Source organism: Eleutherodactylus coqui, chromosome 4, assembly GCF_035609145.1.
Source record: "Eleutherodactylus coqui strain aEleCoq1 chromosome 4, aEleCoq1.hap1, whole genome shotgun sequence".
Classification (NCBI taxonomy): Eukaryota; Metazoa; Chordata; class Amphibia; order Anura; family Eleutherodactylidae; genus Eleutherodactylus; species Eleutherodactylus coqui.
This window is the reverse complement of record NC_089840.1, coordinates 197,685,213-197,701,635: the sequence shown is the minus strand read 5'-3', so window position 1 is coordinate 197,701,635 and position 16,423 is coordinate 197,685,213. Positions and strand designations below refer to the sequence as shown.

Below are 16,423 nucleotides of genomic sequence, written 5' to 3'. Positions count from 1 at the left end.
GTCCGAGCTTGATGCTCGTTCAAGTATTAGCGTGTTCGGGATGCTCGTTACTCGAGACGAGTACCACGCGATGTTCAAGTTACTTTCACTTTCATCTCTGAGACGTTAGCGCGCTTTTCTGGCCAATAGAAAGACAGGGAAGGCATTACAACTTCCTCCTGTGATGTTCCAGCCCTATACCCCCCCCCCCCCCCGCGCAGTAAGTGGCTGGCGAGATCAGGTGTCACCCGAGTATTAAAATCTGCCCGCCCGCAGCTCGCCACAGATGCATTCTGACATAGTTCAGGGAAAGTGCTGTTGATGCCGGAGCTGCTATAGGGAGAGCGTTAGGAGTGATTTTAGGCTTCAAGAACCCAACGGTCCTTCTTAGGCCATAGAAATCGCAGATCGCACCTATCTGCGATCTGCGATTCCTGTTCTCTTCTCTATATGCGCTCAATGGGGCCGGCAGCAGCGCCGACCCCATTGAGAACATATAGAAGACAAATCATTCTTCTCTGCCACAGCTGTAATAGCTGTGGCAGAGAAGAACGATGTTTGCCCATTGAATTCAATGGAGCCGGCAATACAGCAGGTTCCACTGAAAGCAATGGGCTGCCGGCGAGCGCAGGATGAATTGTCGGGAAGGGCTTAAATATATAAGCCCTTCCCTGCAATTCATCCAGAAATGTGTTAAAATAAAAAAAATAATAAAAATATATATATATATATATATATATATATATATATATACTATTACTTACCTTGTCCCGGCAGACGGAGTTCAGCCGCGGCGGCCGGCAGTGGGTGTGAAGGGGGTGTGAGTCAGACTCAGCGCTGAGCCAATAAGGGGGCAGGTCTGACTCACACCCTCTTCACACCCACTGTAGGCCGGCCGCGCTGAACTCCGTCTGCCGGGACAAGGTAAGTATATACCGTATATACTGGCGTATAAGACGACTTTTGAACCCCGAAAAATCTGCTCTGAAGTCGGGGGTCGTCTTATACGCCGGTAATACAAAAAAAAAGAAAGTGTCAAAAAAAAATTCATTACTCACCTCCCCCGGCGTTCTGCGGCGCTGCTGCAGGCTGTCGCTCCCTCCTGGTCCCTGGCAGAGCATTGCTTTCTGGACGCAGGGCTTGAAATCCCCGCCTTCAGAAAGCTACTGTGATTAGCTAACACACGCCGTCAGCCAATCACAGCCATTTAATGACATCATTGTCATTGGCTGTGATTGGCTGAAGGCACGTGTGTTTTCTGGAGGTGGGGATTTCAAGCTCTGCGTCCAGAAAGCAATGCTCTGCCGGGAACCAGGAGGGAACGACATCCTGCAGCAGCGCCGCAGAACGCCAGGAGAAGTGAGTAATGATTTTTATTTTTTGCTCCGCTGTATTCCCGGCGTATAAGGTGACAGTTGGGGGGTCGTCTTATACGCCCCGTCGCCTTATACGCCAGTATATACGGTATATTTTTTTTATTTTTACACATTTCTGGATGAATTGCAGGGAAGGGCTTCTATATTTAAGCCCTTCCCGACAATTCATCCCGCGCACGCCGGCAGCCCATTGCTTTCAGTGGAACCTGCTGTATTGCCGGCTCCATTGAATTCAATGGGCTAACATCGTTCTTCTCTGCCACAGCTGTTACTGCTGTGGCAGAGGAGAACGATCTTTATGCTGACAGTGCGGGGGGGGGGGGGCACTCTTGCCGCTATTGTGGCTTAATAGTGGGACCTGGGAACTTGAGATGCAGCCCAACATGTAGCCCCTCGCCTGCCCGATCCGTTTCTGTGTCGTTCCCATCACTTTCTTGAATTGCCCAGATTTTCACAAATGAAAACCTTAGCGAGCATCGGCGATATACAAAAATGCTCGGGTCGCCCATTGACTTCAATGGGGTTCGTTACTCGAAACGAACCCTCGAGCATCGCGATAATTTCGCCCTGAGTAACGAGCACCCGAGCATTTTGGTGCTCGCTCACCTCTATTGGTGGAGGTGATTGCTGCTCCATAACAGACATGGACATTAGCACTGTGTGCATTACTTTAATTACATAGTATTTGTCTATCATTGGAATTTACATAACAATCAGACCACATTTTATTAGTAATCAGTGCAGAAATCCAGATAATTCCAAAGGGTTCTCTTACTTTTCCTTGCAACTGTACCTTTAAAATGTGGCACTGAAGAGGCAGCTGTCCTCCTCCTGGATGCCAGTTTATATGCCCTTTTCTCTGGGGATCATTGCCTGGCTATACGAATCCCCATGACAATTGGCCATCCTCACAAGGTGACACAGAACTTCCGCTAGACTTACATCATGTTCAGGCAGTCATCACATAAGTATACGCATCAGAAGTATTCTCAGTTTATGTATGGTTTTAGAATGAAAACTAATTATAAAAAGAGTAAAAAAAAATAGGCAGCGGGGAGGATTGTATGAGCGGGCTTACATTTGACCAGAAAAGGTGGGTAAAGGATTGAGGTCCAATTTAGGCTGCCACAGTGTGAGTATGAAACTTAAAGAGGAATTCCAGAGACTGGGCAAAATGTTTAAAATTCCTCTAACATTTCCACTTATTGGCATTACTACAAAACGCTCATCTAAATCATCAAACTGAACTCTAGGACCTTTTTTGTTGACCTGTGCCACCGCCACTTTCCAGCTTCAGATCTCCACATTGTTATTTAAAATGGCCATTGAGGAGTACAAAAACTACATCTCCCACAATGCCCCACTGCCAGTTACTGACGAGTGTGCATTCACAACTCTACAAACTGTGTTGTCAGTACTAAATGTGAAGCCACTGAGCGTGCCTGACCAGTAAAACAGCTGAGCGTACAGGACGTAACCACTGGATACCAATAGAGAACTAAGCAGGGGGAAGCTCAGCTACAGCTATATCTCTGCAGCTTTGTAAAACAAGTTATAGCATTATATGTTATCACCTTATGGAGCAGAAAACTTTTACTTTGAATCACCGGAATAGCCCTTCAATGTGGGTCCAAAATACCAAGGAAAATGTGAATTAAAGTGGTATGAATTAGGAGGGATCTCCATAGTGATGAAGACTGATGAGAATCAGGTCAGTGGTGGGGAAGTCACCCCTCTATGATGCCCATATGGATAAAAGGGTCCCCTGCAGTGAAGATGCAGACATGCAAGTTACACATGGAATCATTGCGGAAATTCTGTTCCAAAATACATACTACAGCATATATATATTCACACAAGCGTATATACGCAGCTATTTAGGCAAGTCAAAAAATCCACCCATGTGAAGCGTTGGATTCCAATGTATTTATTCACATGAACTATTTTTGGGTGCGTAAAAAAATTGCGCCGGGAAAAATAGCACATCAGCGACCGTTTTTGATCTGCAATTTTAAACGCCGCGTCAAAAGATAGGTCTTACCCTATTGTTTGTCAAGATATGCAGGAAGCTCCCATAGACTCCTATGGAAGCAGGAAAAAAAAGGGAGGGTAAAAGAAAACAGCTGGCCCGAATTTGGCATTAATTGCCATTCCAAGGATTTTTGCTGAATGATGGATTTCCATGTTGCAGCGTATTTTTTGTTGATATGCAACGGCCGCCCATGTGAGCGACAGAAAATATGCGGCTAAAGTGCAGGAATTGATCGCAGCAATTTTTCATTCGTGCGATTTTACGGCGCGTACGGGCAATCGTAAAATCGCATACGGTCGCGTGAAAGAGCCCTTAGCAACAGATTTCTGCAGAAGTTTTTAAGAGATGGAAGCCATGCTGAAAAATGTGCTTTGCGTATTGCAACATGAACATACCCTTAAAGGGGCACATCACCCTCAGAGAAAAGTAATATAATACACAACAGCAAACAGCGGATAGCATAAATGTACAGAATCAGTCTCCGGTCAGACATATGTGCTAAGGGGATGCATGGCTGCAGGCAGTTAAGCATAACCTCCCCTTCACAAGCCTATTTACCCGTCTGTGATAAGCTGCACTTAGATGGAACAATTATCATTCAAACAAGCGAAAATGAACATAATCGTTCGGACTAAACGCGAACCAACCACTGAGCGACAAAGAAGAATCATTCACTTTTCATACGTCATTCATTTTATGCAGCATAAAAGTCAGCGTCGGCTCATTCTGTCCTTCTTATTCACTAAACAAGGGACTGTAATTGCGGACATCAGTGTATATCAAGATGTATAGTCGATACAGTATTACACAGAAATTAGTCTATGGATGCAATAGTCTAAGCACTACATTCATTGCAACTGTACAGGGGCTAGACAAATATATGGAAACACGAAATGCGTGGGATTGTAATCATTAGCACTGAGCTGCCCTTTTGGCCCTAGCTTGGCTGAGAGTTTTCCCACCAAATTTGTGTTTACTTCACTTCTTGCCCTGCTCTGGGTGGTAACAGAAGCTGAGAGGCTCAAACCCCTGACCAATAGGACCTTGTTGCTCGGGCAGATGGTCACTTCTGCCCGGCCGCATCTGTTTCATATTACCTTCACTTAAAATCAGTCTCTACATGTTTTATTGAAATCTGATTTATGATCCCATGTAACTTAAGTCATGCATTTTGTATGGTGTTTCTATATATTGGTCCAGCCCCTGTAAGTTTGCTACTGACACCCATTGTTAAAAAAATCTTTACCGCATGGTAGACCTTTTTGTGGGATCAGTGTATCAAGAAGAAACTATACTTTTTCAGTTGAACAAAAGGTACCCAGCATATACCTGCCAAACTTATGCCAACCTAAATTTACTCGATTCTGACGAGCTGAAGAACGGGCACAGCTGCTCCTACTGATAAGCCATTGTAATGGTGGTGGTGGGGTCCCTTTATTATGCTGATCAATTGGGGTCTTGAAGGCTGGATCTCCAACAATCAAACCGGCATGAGGAGGTTAGCACTCAGAGTAAATGACACTTAATTGTATGAATGCATTGAACTGCAGCATGAATTGTCTTTCTTGTTCATTGCTTGTAGCACCGAGAGGAAAGAGGGGATGGAAAACGTTCCATGGAATATTGAAGGGGATGATCCTATATCTACAGAAGGTATAGTTCACTGCAGTATTAACTGTTTGTTACACTATGCATTCAGGGATAGGGCATGCAAGAAGTCTGTGTGGTACATCGCAGGCAAAGCAGAACAGGAAGGGATGTTGGGCGAAGGGCTATAATTCTCCTTTATAGCACAATAACATACAACAGCATTTCCAATGGTATACAGAACAGCTTGGGAATTGCAATTTTTGTACCAGTGTGAAAGTATTAATGACTCTTTACAAATCACTGGTCAGACCACACATGGGATATTGGGGACAGTTTTGGGCACCGGTACTCAAGAAGGACATATCAGAGCTTGAGCGGGTACAAAGGTGGGCAACTAAAGTAATAAATGGAATGGGCGGACTACAATACCCAGAGAGGTTATCAAGATTGGGGTTATTTAGCTTAGAAAAAAAGGCTAAGGGGCGATCTAATAACTATGTATAAATATATTATGTGTCAATACAGAGATCTCTCCAATCATCTACTTATACCCAAGACTGTAACAAGGGGGCGCTCTAATAACTATGTATAATATAGTAGGGGTCAGTACAGAGATCTCTCCCATCATCTACTTATACCCAGGACTGTAACAAGGGGGCGCTCTAATAACTATGTATATCAGGGGTCAATACAGAGATCTCTACCATTATCTACTTATACCCAGGACTGTAACAAGAGGGCGCTCTAATGACTATGTATAAATATATCAGGGGTTAGTACAGAGAACTTTATCATCATCTATTTATACCAAGGACTGTGACTGTAACAAGGGGGCGCTCTAATAACTATGTATAAATATATCAGGGGACAATGCAGAGATCTCTCCTATCATCTATTATACCCAGGACTGTGACTCTAACTACATCTAAAGGAAGGAAGGTTTCTACACTGACATAGAAGGGGGTTCTTTACTGTAAAAGCAGTGAGACTATAGACCTTTCTGCCTGGATGCCTTTCTTGAGCGATATATATCACTGATTACTTCAGCAGGGTTGATGATTCGGGGATTATTCTGATTGGAGTTGGGAAGGAAATACTTGTCCTTAAATGTGGATAATTGGCTTCTGCCTCATTGGGGTTTTTTGCCTTCCTCTGGTTCAACATTGGGGGGGGGGGGGGAGTAATAGGCTGAACTTGATGGACATATGTCTTTTTTTGTCCTTACATACTATGTTACTATGACTCTGCTACGTTGAATAATCATAGTAGCTCCATTTCACTAATCCAGAGAATTTGCCCCGAGTTTGACATTGTGGTTCTAGACCATCCAACATGGTAGAATGCTCACTTCCTTTTCAGGTGGCTTGTCAGCATTTTCCTCCTTGCTCAGAATTGCTCCTTGATAAAATTAGCAATACATGTCGTTGCCAAATCTCTATCAATGTGACCTTAACATTCATCCTAACATAAAATATTGACTCAGAATGCAATTTCAATAAATGATCTGATGTTGCGTAGCATCTATTCACTGCGGGCCTCTGACACTCGGGTACAGTAATATTCTTGCTGTCTACATTTTAGGAGGAATATAAACCAGGAAAGCCAATTTCTGAAGAAGACTTGAAAAATGCAATCAGCATACATCATTCTCTAGCTACCAGAGCGTCTGACTATAACAAAAGGCCAAATGTCTTTTACCTACGAACAGCAGACTGGAGAGTGTTCCTCTTTCAAGCTCAGTGAGTCATAATAACCATTGCAATAAATGTCCGCTGATGGTCAATGACCGGGCTGCTCCGATCATTCAGAAATATTAGAGCTAACTTCTCTAACTTTACCCTTTATTGACTGGCAAAGTGCAATCAAACTACAGACTCATATTATTACCTAAGTGCGCTGCGGATGGCAAATCCGTATTTAATCCGTGTTTTGCAGACCCTAGTGGATTTTTTTTTCACCGCCATGTTTAAAATATGCAGCATGCGCTACGTTTTGCCAGAAAATACATCCATTATAGCCTATGTAAAGGGATTAAAATATGGATTCATCCCATTTACATTATTTGGTATTATTTTCTATTGAGGTCTATTTTTGCCCAGTAGAAAATGAAACCAATGAGAGAAAATAGGGAAGCAAATACAGATGAGCTACAGAAGACATACTGACACAATGCCATCTGCAATACAGACGGATACAAATACGCTAGTTTGATTGTGGTCTAAAGAGAAGTCTTATATGCACGAGACAGAGTTGTTATTGGCAGAGGATGGTTGCATGTGGGCTGGTAATAGTGAATTAGAGAAGAAATATGGGACAAAACAGAATTGAATTGGATCCTTTGATGGAAGGGCAAACAGAGGGAAATAGCATTAGCAGAAGGCGAGGAATGTGAGTTGGGTGTAAGAGTTTAGGTTGGATTGGAAAGAGCGCTAGTCCAACAGTAGACTGCAAACGAGGGCAGTTGCAGTAGTCTAGCTGTATATCCAAATTGAATGTCCTTCTACCTAATTGGGCCAATTTTACTAACAATCAGTGTTTTTTTGCATCAGGATGAGAATTCGGACCTATACATGGTCCAAGCAGTAATAAAGTAGATGCACTAAATATAGAAACTGAAAGATTTGACCAATTGCAGCCGACTGAATTTTCGAATCTGATTTTGGTCATTGAAAAGCTTCATCAATGTGTACTTTTGTTTTCCGTATCATCCCTATTTAGCCTTTATAGGGTTTTTCCCACTACATGCAAAAGATTTTGTTGACTTTGTAATACTTTAAAAATGACCACAACACACTAAGGTGGCGACAAACCATGCTGGTGATTTCTGATGCTATATTTACTGGTAGTGGCATTTGTATGAACGCTCTCTTTAGAATGACCTTTTCTTTTTTCATCAGGAATACAGAACAGATGCATTCATGGATCACCCGCATTAATGTAGTGGCAGCAATGTTTTCGGCTCCTCCATTCCCAGCTGCGATTGGATCACATAAAAAATTTAGTCGGCCACTCCTTCCAAGTGCCATCACCCGCCTGTCCCAGGTATCAAATTGCATCTTCTTGTTTCTTGGGCTACTTTAAAAATTAAATAGAATTCACCAATTTTCTTGTGGTTCTTACATATGAATTTATGTTTTGCTATGTTTAGCATGCGTCTTGTCTCTTTTCTCATTCTATTTGCTTGCAAATTAATAGATCCTGTTTTTGGACTTCTTGGTTTTGTTTTTTTCTATTAACCCCTGTGTATAGAACAATAGGGGTAGCTTTTGGCAGATCACTTGTATGGCATCCCGCAATTGCCTATGACTTCCCATTAATGTACATGCTCAGCTCAGTAGTGTACTGACCAACTCATCAAGTAGTTGCATTGTTGCCATTTCCATACAGAGATTTGTTAATTTTCGGCATTAATATATTTATTGAGCTCTACTGGTAGCAGTGAGATAATTCTGTATCTGGTGATCATTGTGTATCAGAGAAATGCAGACAAGGATGTTAAATAGATACTAAAAAAAGTGCATATACATACAAGCCAACTATGAGCTTGATTACAGCTGAGGCCACATAACATGATGAGCATTGGGTGTGGGGTTAGACTCTGGCATTAGCTAATCTGTATGCAAGCTAAGAGGTCCCAGTGGTTGCCAACCACTGGACTGGCCTTATGGGTGACTACACCGGCCTCATCACCTGCCACCTTACTGAAGGAGCACCACAGTCCCAGTTGTCTTGGGCAACCGGAGCCCGATCACACACTTGTGTTCGAACCTATGGAAAGGCAACTCAAAGGGTTACAGTTTTATTTCGTAGTTTATTAATTGGGCAATGCTATTTTAGTATCTCCAGGAAGAACTGTCTGTTGTCCTCAGGGGAATCCTGGTGAGTCAATTGCAGATGTTCTCAATATGGGTAAACAATGGAGAGAAAATTATTCTTACCTAAAGATGCAACAGAAATAGTCATTGAAAAGAGAAGTTATGTGTGCTCGAATAAACCATTTGGCATGTGAGGAGGTGTTCAGATAAATGATTATGTGACCATTGTATAGCACAGTGTTTCTCAACTCCAGTCCTCAGGCACCCCAATGAGTCATGTTTTCAGGATTTCTGCAGTATTGCACAGGTGATGTAATTATTGTCGGTGCCTCAGACATTGCCACAGGTGTTCTTACTATAGGATATCCTGAAAACATGACCTGTTGGGTGCCTTGAAATACTATATAGCATGTCATCCAGAAAAAAATCCAAAATTATTTCAAAGGGAGGAGATGCCCACTCTGGTACCATTTACGGGAATACCAATCACAAGAAGAGCAGAGAAATTGTGACAAATATTGCTGTGTGATGGTTATGAAGGAACCAGACTCTACAGCACCAAACAGTGAAAATACTGACTACCAACTGTCCATCTGTGAGTGAGTTACATGCTCTGCCCCTGATCACATGATGGTGACATCATCACAGGTCCTTCGTCCCGAGTGAATTACATGCTCCGCCCCGATCACATGACATTGATGTAATCACAGGTCCTGTAAGCATGGCTGCTGTCAAGCTAGGTGTTCATTAGTATGCCATTGCAACTGAGGCCACAGGCGGTTTGTAGGGGATGTAGTCCACCTACTATTAGATTATAATCTGCACAGGGATGAAGGAGCTGTGACGATGTCACAGTCATGTGATCAGAGGCAGAGCATGATGGTGATGTCATTACAGGTTCTTCATCCCGAGTGCTGTGCTGCTTGTAATGCCTGTTGTATGAGATGAAGAATGTATGTAGCAGAGCTGTATGTAATGTACATGTAGCAGAGCTGTGTGTGTGACATGCATGTAGCACAGCATTGTGCCACCAGAATCACTAGTACTATAATTTCCTAATAATTACTAGTCTATCTTATAGATGAGTTGTGAAGCTGGTGGTATGACAAAGAGTAAGCTGACCACCAGGTCAGGGAGCTGCATTAGGCTGTATTCACATGGGGTGGTTTGGATGCAATAAAAACCACAACATCAAAAGTGCACGTGTTTTGGAGTGGCTTTTACAGCATCCCCCGAACCATTCCCTGGCACAATAACCTATAATAAACCACCAAAAAGAAGAAAAAAAAAGACCACAAAATATGGCTCATTAAACGTGAACCCTCTTCCTCTTCCCGTTCTCTACAAGACCACATTACCAGGTAGAAGTGCAGCACAGATTTCTTGCTTGAATAATAAAGAAATAAAGAATATTTATGCTGCAATTATGAGACTGAAATACCAGAATTGAAAAATCCCTCATGATGCTACATTGGAGAACATGCAGCTCTGCAGTTATAACAATGTTGTAAACTTTCAAAAAGTTTAATGGTTATATTTTTGGATTTGCTGTACAGGAGGAACAGGTGAAAACACATGAATCTAAATTCAAGAGTATGTCATCAAGCTTAATAGAACATCGCACAGCTCCTCCGGATAAGAAGGTGAAAGGGAAAGAGGTGGATGAATTCAAGCAGAAGGAAGACTATCTAGAATTTGAGGTACATCACCACTATCCTTCTAATGCAGAAATTTCTAAGAACTCTCAAAGTTAATAGGATGATATCCATTTTTCCCTTAGTACCATAAGAGTTGGCCCATTTTGCAGGCTCCCCTTAGGGGAGGAAGAGGAGAAAGAAACATGGGGTATTCTGCGCACTGGCCAGAACCCACAGTTTGGGCTTGGAGAGGCAACCCATTTCAGCGCCATACCGGCATGAAGCTGCCGATACAGCGCTGAAACACGTTGCCTCTCCAAGCCCAACTTGTGTCTTCTGTCCAGTGCACGCAATGCCCCTTGTTTCTTCCTAGTCCATGTGGAAGTTTCTGGGACTGATTACAGTCTGTGACTATATTATTTCGGGTACCAATACTTCTCTTATCACAGTGTTGCACTATGAAGCACTGGTTTTTCTGTTTCTTCTATCCCCTGAGGGGAGAGTAGAGATTTTCTGACAGTAATATGATTCTTGATTTATAGGCTACTTCACCATTGGTTTTGGGGAAAATTAATTTGCTCTTTTGCTACATATTCAGAACTGGTTTATGCTAATTAGAATGGGATATAGAAAGACACTAAAGTGTCCTCTTTGGCTCCTTCCGTCAGATGAAGACGGCACCATATAGCGCTATAATGGGCTGTCTCCAGCTTCCGGAAAAAAACAAAAATGGCCGACAACACAGGAGTGCTCCAAAGTGAAAGTGCATGTACTCTTTAAGTGCATCCGAATATATCTTTGTAAGGGACGCTTGTCGTTACTCCTATTTTGCTGCAGTAGGAGAGTTATGAAACCTTTGAACGACAAGATGTTTGTCAAGTAGACGCCAGCGATGAGTTCATTATCAGCTTTAATTATCACAGAGAAATGTTAAAATACTCTGGAGAGAAATAAATTAAACTTAAATCCCACATCTTGATGCATGACATGCTTTGGAAACATTTAGAACTCATTTACATTTTTTAAAAATAAACCTCTGTTACCCCGCTGATACTTAGTGGATGATACTAGAGAGATGCTATCTCTTCTTATATCAGTTAAGCAGAAAACCTTGATAAGAGGCGATTTAATTCAAAGAACCATTGTAACTAAAGTAGGAAATCTTAAAAAAGGGTAATTACCCTTCACTGATATATATGAAAATGTATCTGGGAGTCCTGAAAACTGGAGATACTTCAGATATTCTAGACTTTCTGTTAGCGGTACCCTGCAACGATACTGCTGTCAACAGAAACCAAGTTTTAAGTGGCCATTTACAAACAACACAATATTGCATTCAGCTGCAGTGGAGATGGGATAGACACAGGATGGATTCACAAGTGGCATAATTGTACATCACAGACAAATTGGCATGGCACAAAAATAAACCACATGTAAATCCACTCTTAAAGGGCCACTCTGGCAAAAACACTTTATCCCTGCCCTCTAACTTAATTGCCTGTCACACTCTGGAGGTTTTCTCTGTGTATTGTGGCCACTTCCATGCATTGCAGCCTCCTGTCTGATGCACATTAGGCACCATCTTGATGGTGAAGGTTTTTTGATTAATTTTCACATCAAGACCATGATGCATCACCACAGTATTAGCTAGAGGTTATACTATTTCTGCCTGCTGGAAGAACAGTTTAGTTATTATTACCTTCTATAGTCACATAAATAAGCTACAGCCCATAGGTATACAGTCAGGAGGCAGAGCTTTGATCTCCTCTATTATAACTGTGTGGCAGGAGTTTTTTGATCATCGGCAGTAATTGTGGCAGGTATGCCTGTGTCCCCCTCTAAACAGTTTCTGTAGTAGGGTTCATGTAACAACATCACATTGACTGAGGCTAGTGTCACACTGAGCAATCTGTAAGTGATGATAATCCTCTTACAGATATGCATCCAAGCCTCTTTGAAGTGGGTTTTTTTGAGCAGTCAGAACTCAGAAACCACAGTACCAATATTATCTCAATATTAAACATTTTGTCCAGAAATGGTATAAATAGGCTGCCGTTAGTCCAGCCTGTGGAAACCGATCCTATGATGGAAGAATTCATATCCACAACTAATAGGGGAAGCCAGAGATAAGGGGTGGGTCCAGCATAAGCATAGAATAGCAGGAGAATTCATGTGCAGCCTCATGGGGAAAGGAGGGTGGGCAGGGCACTGGGCAGAACCTAACATCACAGTGTTCTGAACCTTGTGGCATTGGGCTCTGACCGTTGCCCTACCCCTCTGCCCTTTCGAAAGGGAAGGGGAGAGATTATAATAAAATATTCTAATAATGAAAATTCCTAATAGGCGAGGGCAAACTACATGACACCGGGTGTCTAAGGTAATGAAATCATACGTTTAGAAAGGTGTATAATATAGGAAACTATTTAAACTTCGGTCATTTTGTTTTCACAGAAGTCCCGTTACGGCACTTACGCCATGCTCTTAAGAGCCAAACTGAAAGCGGGCACAGAAGATTTAGAAGCATTTGAAAACAGCTTATTTGACTCTGCAGAAAATGATGAGGATGGACTTAAAAAGTCACGTTCCAGTCCTTCTCTAAATCTGGACCCTCCTGTCACATCCACCAAAGCCAAATGCCATGGGCCTTCGCGAGGTAGCTGCAGAACAACCCACAACAGCACCAGGCAAAAATCTTGAACCATCTGCTAGGTAAAATCTTGGTTGGTGAAAGAAAAAAGTTAAAGGCCCCTCTTTCCTATATACGTGGTATGTTGGGATTTCAAGATGGTACCAATAAGTATTGCATGATTTAATACTTTTTGCTGGTACGTACTTTGACGGGTTCAGACCTTGGAGGTTTTTCCAAAACAGTGGTGGATGAAAAGCCGCACAATCACTACAAGCACTGCCCAAGAGATCTTACATGTACTGTGCCAGAGGAGAGAACAGCATGTGAATGGAGGCTTTTCAATATGTATTTCTGTATGTCCAGATGTTATACTCTTTCTTTTATATTTAAGCCATTCAGATCCAGCGGGACCATATTTTTAAATTTTATTAGCAGGAACCTACCAAAAAAAAAGCAAACAAAACTGATTCTGATAGCGTTTCCTAGCGTACTTAAGTGAACTTCTTCATGGAAACACATACAGCACATAAACTTTGTTGAACAAATGTTTTTTATGGAGACAGCAAAGAGATGAAAGCCTCCGGTTCTAAACACACAAAGGGCAATGTACAGAATTTCTATTCGTTTTGTATATGTTTCACCTACTCAAGCTAAGGAGGGAAGAGAAGAGTGAAGAGGCAAGACTCACAGAGCGAAACTTAAGATTCTAAACTTAAGGTATTTGGCAAAACGGCTTCTTCGTTTTAGGATGGTGCCAATTCTTTACTGGACTCCTCCCTTTTTGTGACATATTTTTGCACTTTTACTACTTTACTGAATTTGATTGTCATGCTGATATTTTGTAGTATTAATGCTCCTTTTGAGGTTTGGGAAATGTTTCATGCTAAAAAAAAAAAAAAATGAAAAAAAGAAAAAACTATGAATGTCAATTTTCTTTATAATACTGTAAAGGGAAGTTTACACTTAATGTAAAAAGACAACACAGACGCAACATTCTCTGCATGCGTCAGAAACGTCACTGACTTCTTACCGTAAGGCGTTGGACCTGGACAGTCAAACTTGGATGCACCTGAAGAATACCAGCAGAACTCCAGTCTACCGTGGCTCTTTTGGATTCAATCGGTCACCAGAGAATGTAGTTGTACGAGTAGGAATTTGGGACAATTTAGAACCGTAGGAGAAACTACAATTAAAATTGTATGCCAAGCTTTTAAGCCATAACAGAATACCCATCATTCTTGGTAGATTAAAAAGCAACATTACCAGACTGTTCAATTAGAGATCAGTTTTTAAGTAGTTCTAGACAGCTGGGACGCCATGATTTGATCACTTTGCAGCCAACCACATTCGATTAGCGACATTACACTTTACCTATATTTCCGGCTTTCTATTTGTAACCTTTGGCTCTTTCTAACGGTGCTATAACTACTTTTACCTGATGTTTCATAGTATGACTACACCTGATTTCAATATTTTTGTGGATAAAACTCATATGCAGTAGGATTCAAAGCATGTAAAAAGTTGCTCGAACACATCCGGTGTCACTTGTCCCCTCTATACAGTTATCAAGCAACTCTGAGGTCAAGCTAGAGAGGCAATACATAATGGAAGACCCTCTCCACTTGTTCAGTGCCACTTTCAATAGCACTTCCATATTAGTTTACAGATTTAGAAGATGCTTGGAGGACGATGGACAACATTACTGAAATAGGCTTCATGGTTGACCCGTCTTTAAAGCCTACTATATAAATCTTATAATGATTTTTGAAGACGCTCATTCATAAAAGTTTCATCTGTTCATTCAAACAACATCTATTTACATAAGTTTGTTATTTGGGGTATTTTTTTTAGTATTTTTAGAACTGATGTACTATTCTTACAGTGGGATCGGTCTAAAGAAAATGCCATCACTGTAGAATACTTTCACGCAGGGAACAACATTTAATCTTCTGGAGAGATTTCCTCTTATCTAGACATCAAAGTAAATAATTCAGTCTTCTGAGCGGCAAACTGCTCATTAACAGTCAAAATTTGTTGAAACCAGAGTACTCGGGGCAAACTCCCCTCAGTCTTTCATTCTGTAATAACTAGCAGCTGTTCATTAAGAGATGGTGCAGTAACTTATTACATTTGGCTCCTACGTGGTGGGGCACAACGGTTGGTTCTTTTTTTCCAGTTTGATGTTTGGCTCCAATGCTGAAGGGCGCAATGTTTGATAATGACTTATGGATCGTTTCTGGTAAGATTCGAATCCTCTCTTACTATACGGTACTTTGCAGAGTAAATACTTCGTTTCTGCTGTTGTTACGGCCTTGGAAATGTCGCGATAGGTTTAATATTGTCTATGCGTCAGGTGACACTGTCTCCCAGTGTTGTGTGTGACATGACAAGAGTTGCTTTGAAGACATGTTGCTCAGTGGCAATAACACGGGTAAAACCTTAATTATATCATTGTACACTTTTTTCTAACGAATAGCTTATTACTTCATTGCAGGTAAACGGTTTCCAGGCTGCGACCAAGTGATATTATACTTTAGGGTAAGTTCACACACGGGATTTGTTGCACAAATTTATTTGACCACCCAATTCACCCGAATGGGGCTTGTAGAAATCTATGTACCTGCCGCCAACACAACAACACAACCCCGTTCTTAGGGAAATTGATTTTTGATCACAAAAGTTTCTGTAACAAATCTGTCGCATGTGAATCGGACATCATGTTGTAGGAGATAACACCAAGTTTTCATAATTGTAGAACTGAGACAATACTGTCTGTGCGGTTTCCTGACATCAAAGTCAAGCTTAGAATGATTTCATCTGGACCGCGCTCTGTTATAGTGTAGATTGCACCCAGCCTGTTCTAGAAGTGCTGTATATATCCGCCATATAGTTCTTACTTCTCTATATACTGTCTGGAGACCACATGTAATCTTTACAGTATATAACCCAAGAATGGTATAGAATGTGACAGAGAGCATTAGAGTTCTTGATTTCATTTGAGTGCAGCCTTCAACGATGGCTTAAGACACTAGTGGGAGAGAATGGAGTAATTAATATGGCTCAAAAGCTATGGAAATGTATTCCTCACTGTTTTGAATGGATGTTGTGCCCCTAATATGTTCTTTACACAGGAGCTAATTGTCCTCAAGTGTCTGTAGAGCGGACATTTTCATTTAAGATAATTCAGTACACTTAATAGGTTATTCCAGCCTTTTTTCAACTGATGACTTCTCTTTAATAGGTCATGAGTAGTTGATGGATGGAGATCCGCTGTCAGTGCAGGGGGGCTAGACATTGGCATCTGGGGACAGGGGAGGAAGTGGGTGCGCCAGCTTCACTCCCATCAATGGGTGTGCCGCGCTTCT

General features: G+C 41.7%; 1 protein-coding gene across 2 annotated transcripts in view; it reads left to right on the top strand.

The window, feature by feature from the left end:
• The window catches only part of PSD (pleckstrin and Sec7 domain containing), a 216,582-nt gene extending 202,646 nt beyond the window's left edge, over nt 1–13,936 (top strand). For both annotated transcript variants that reach the window (XM_066598753.1, XM_066598754.1), the window contains exons 9-13: nt 4,970–5,040; nt 6,559–6,716; nt 7,875–8,019; nt 10,349–10,492; nt 12,881–13,936. In XM_066598753.1, the coding sequence (XP_066454850.1) occupies nt 4,970–5,040; nt 6,559–6,716; nt 7,875–8,019; nt 10,349–10,492; nt 12,881–13,126 (764 nt within the window). In that variant the 3' untranslated portion in view covers nt 13,127–13,936. The remainder of the gene's footprint in view (nt 1–4,969; nt 5,041–6,558; nt 6,717–7,874; nt 8,020–10,348; nt 10,493–12,880) is intronic.
• Nucleotides 13,937–16,423: the final 2,487 nt, after the last annotated feature.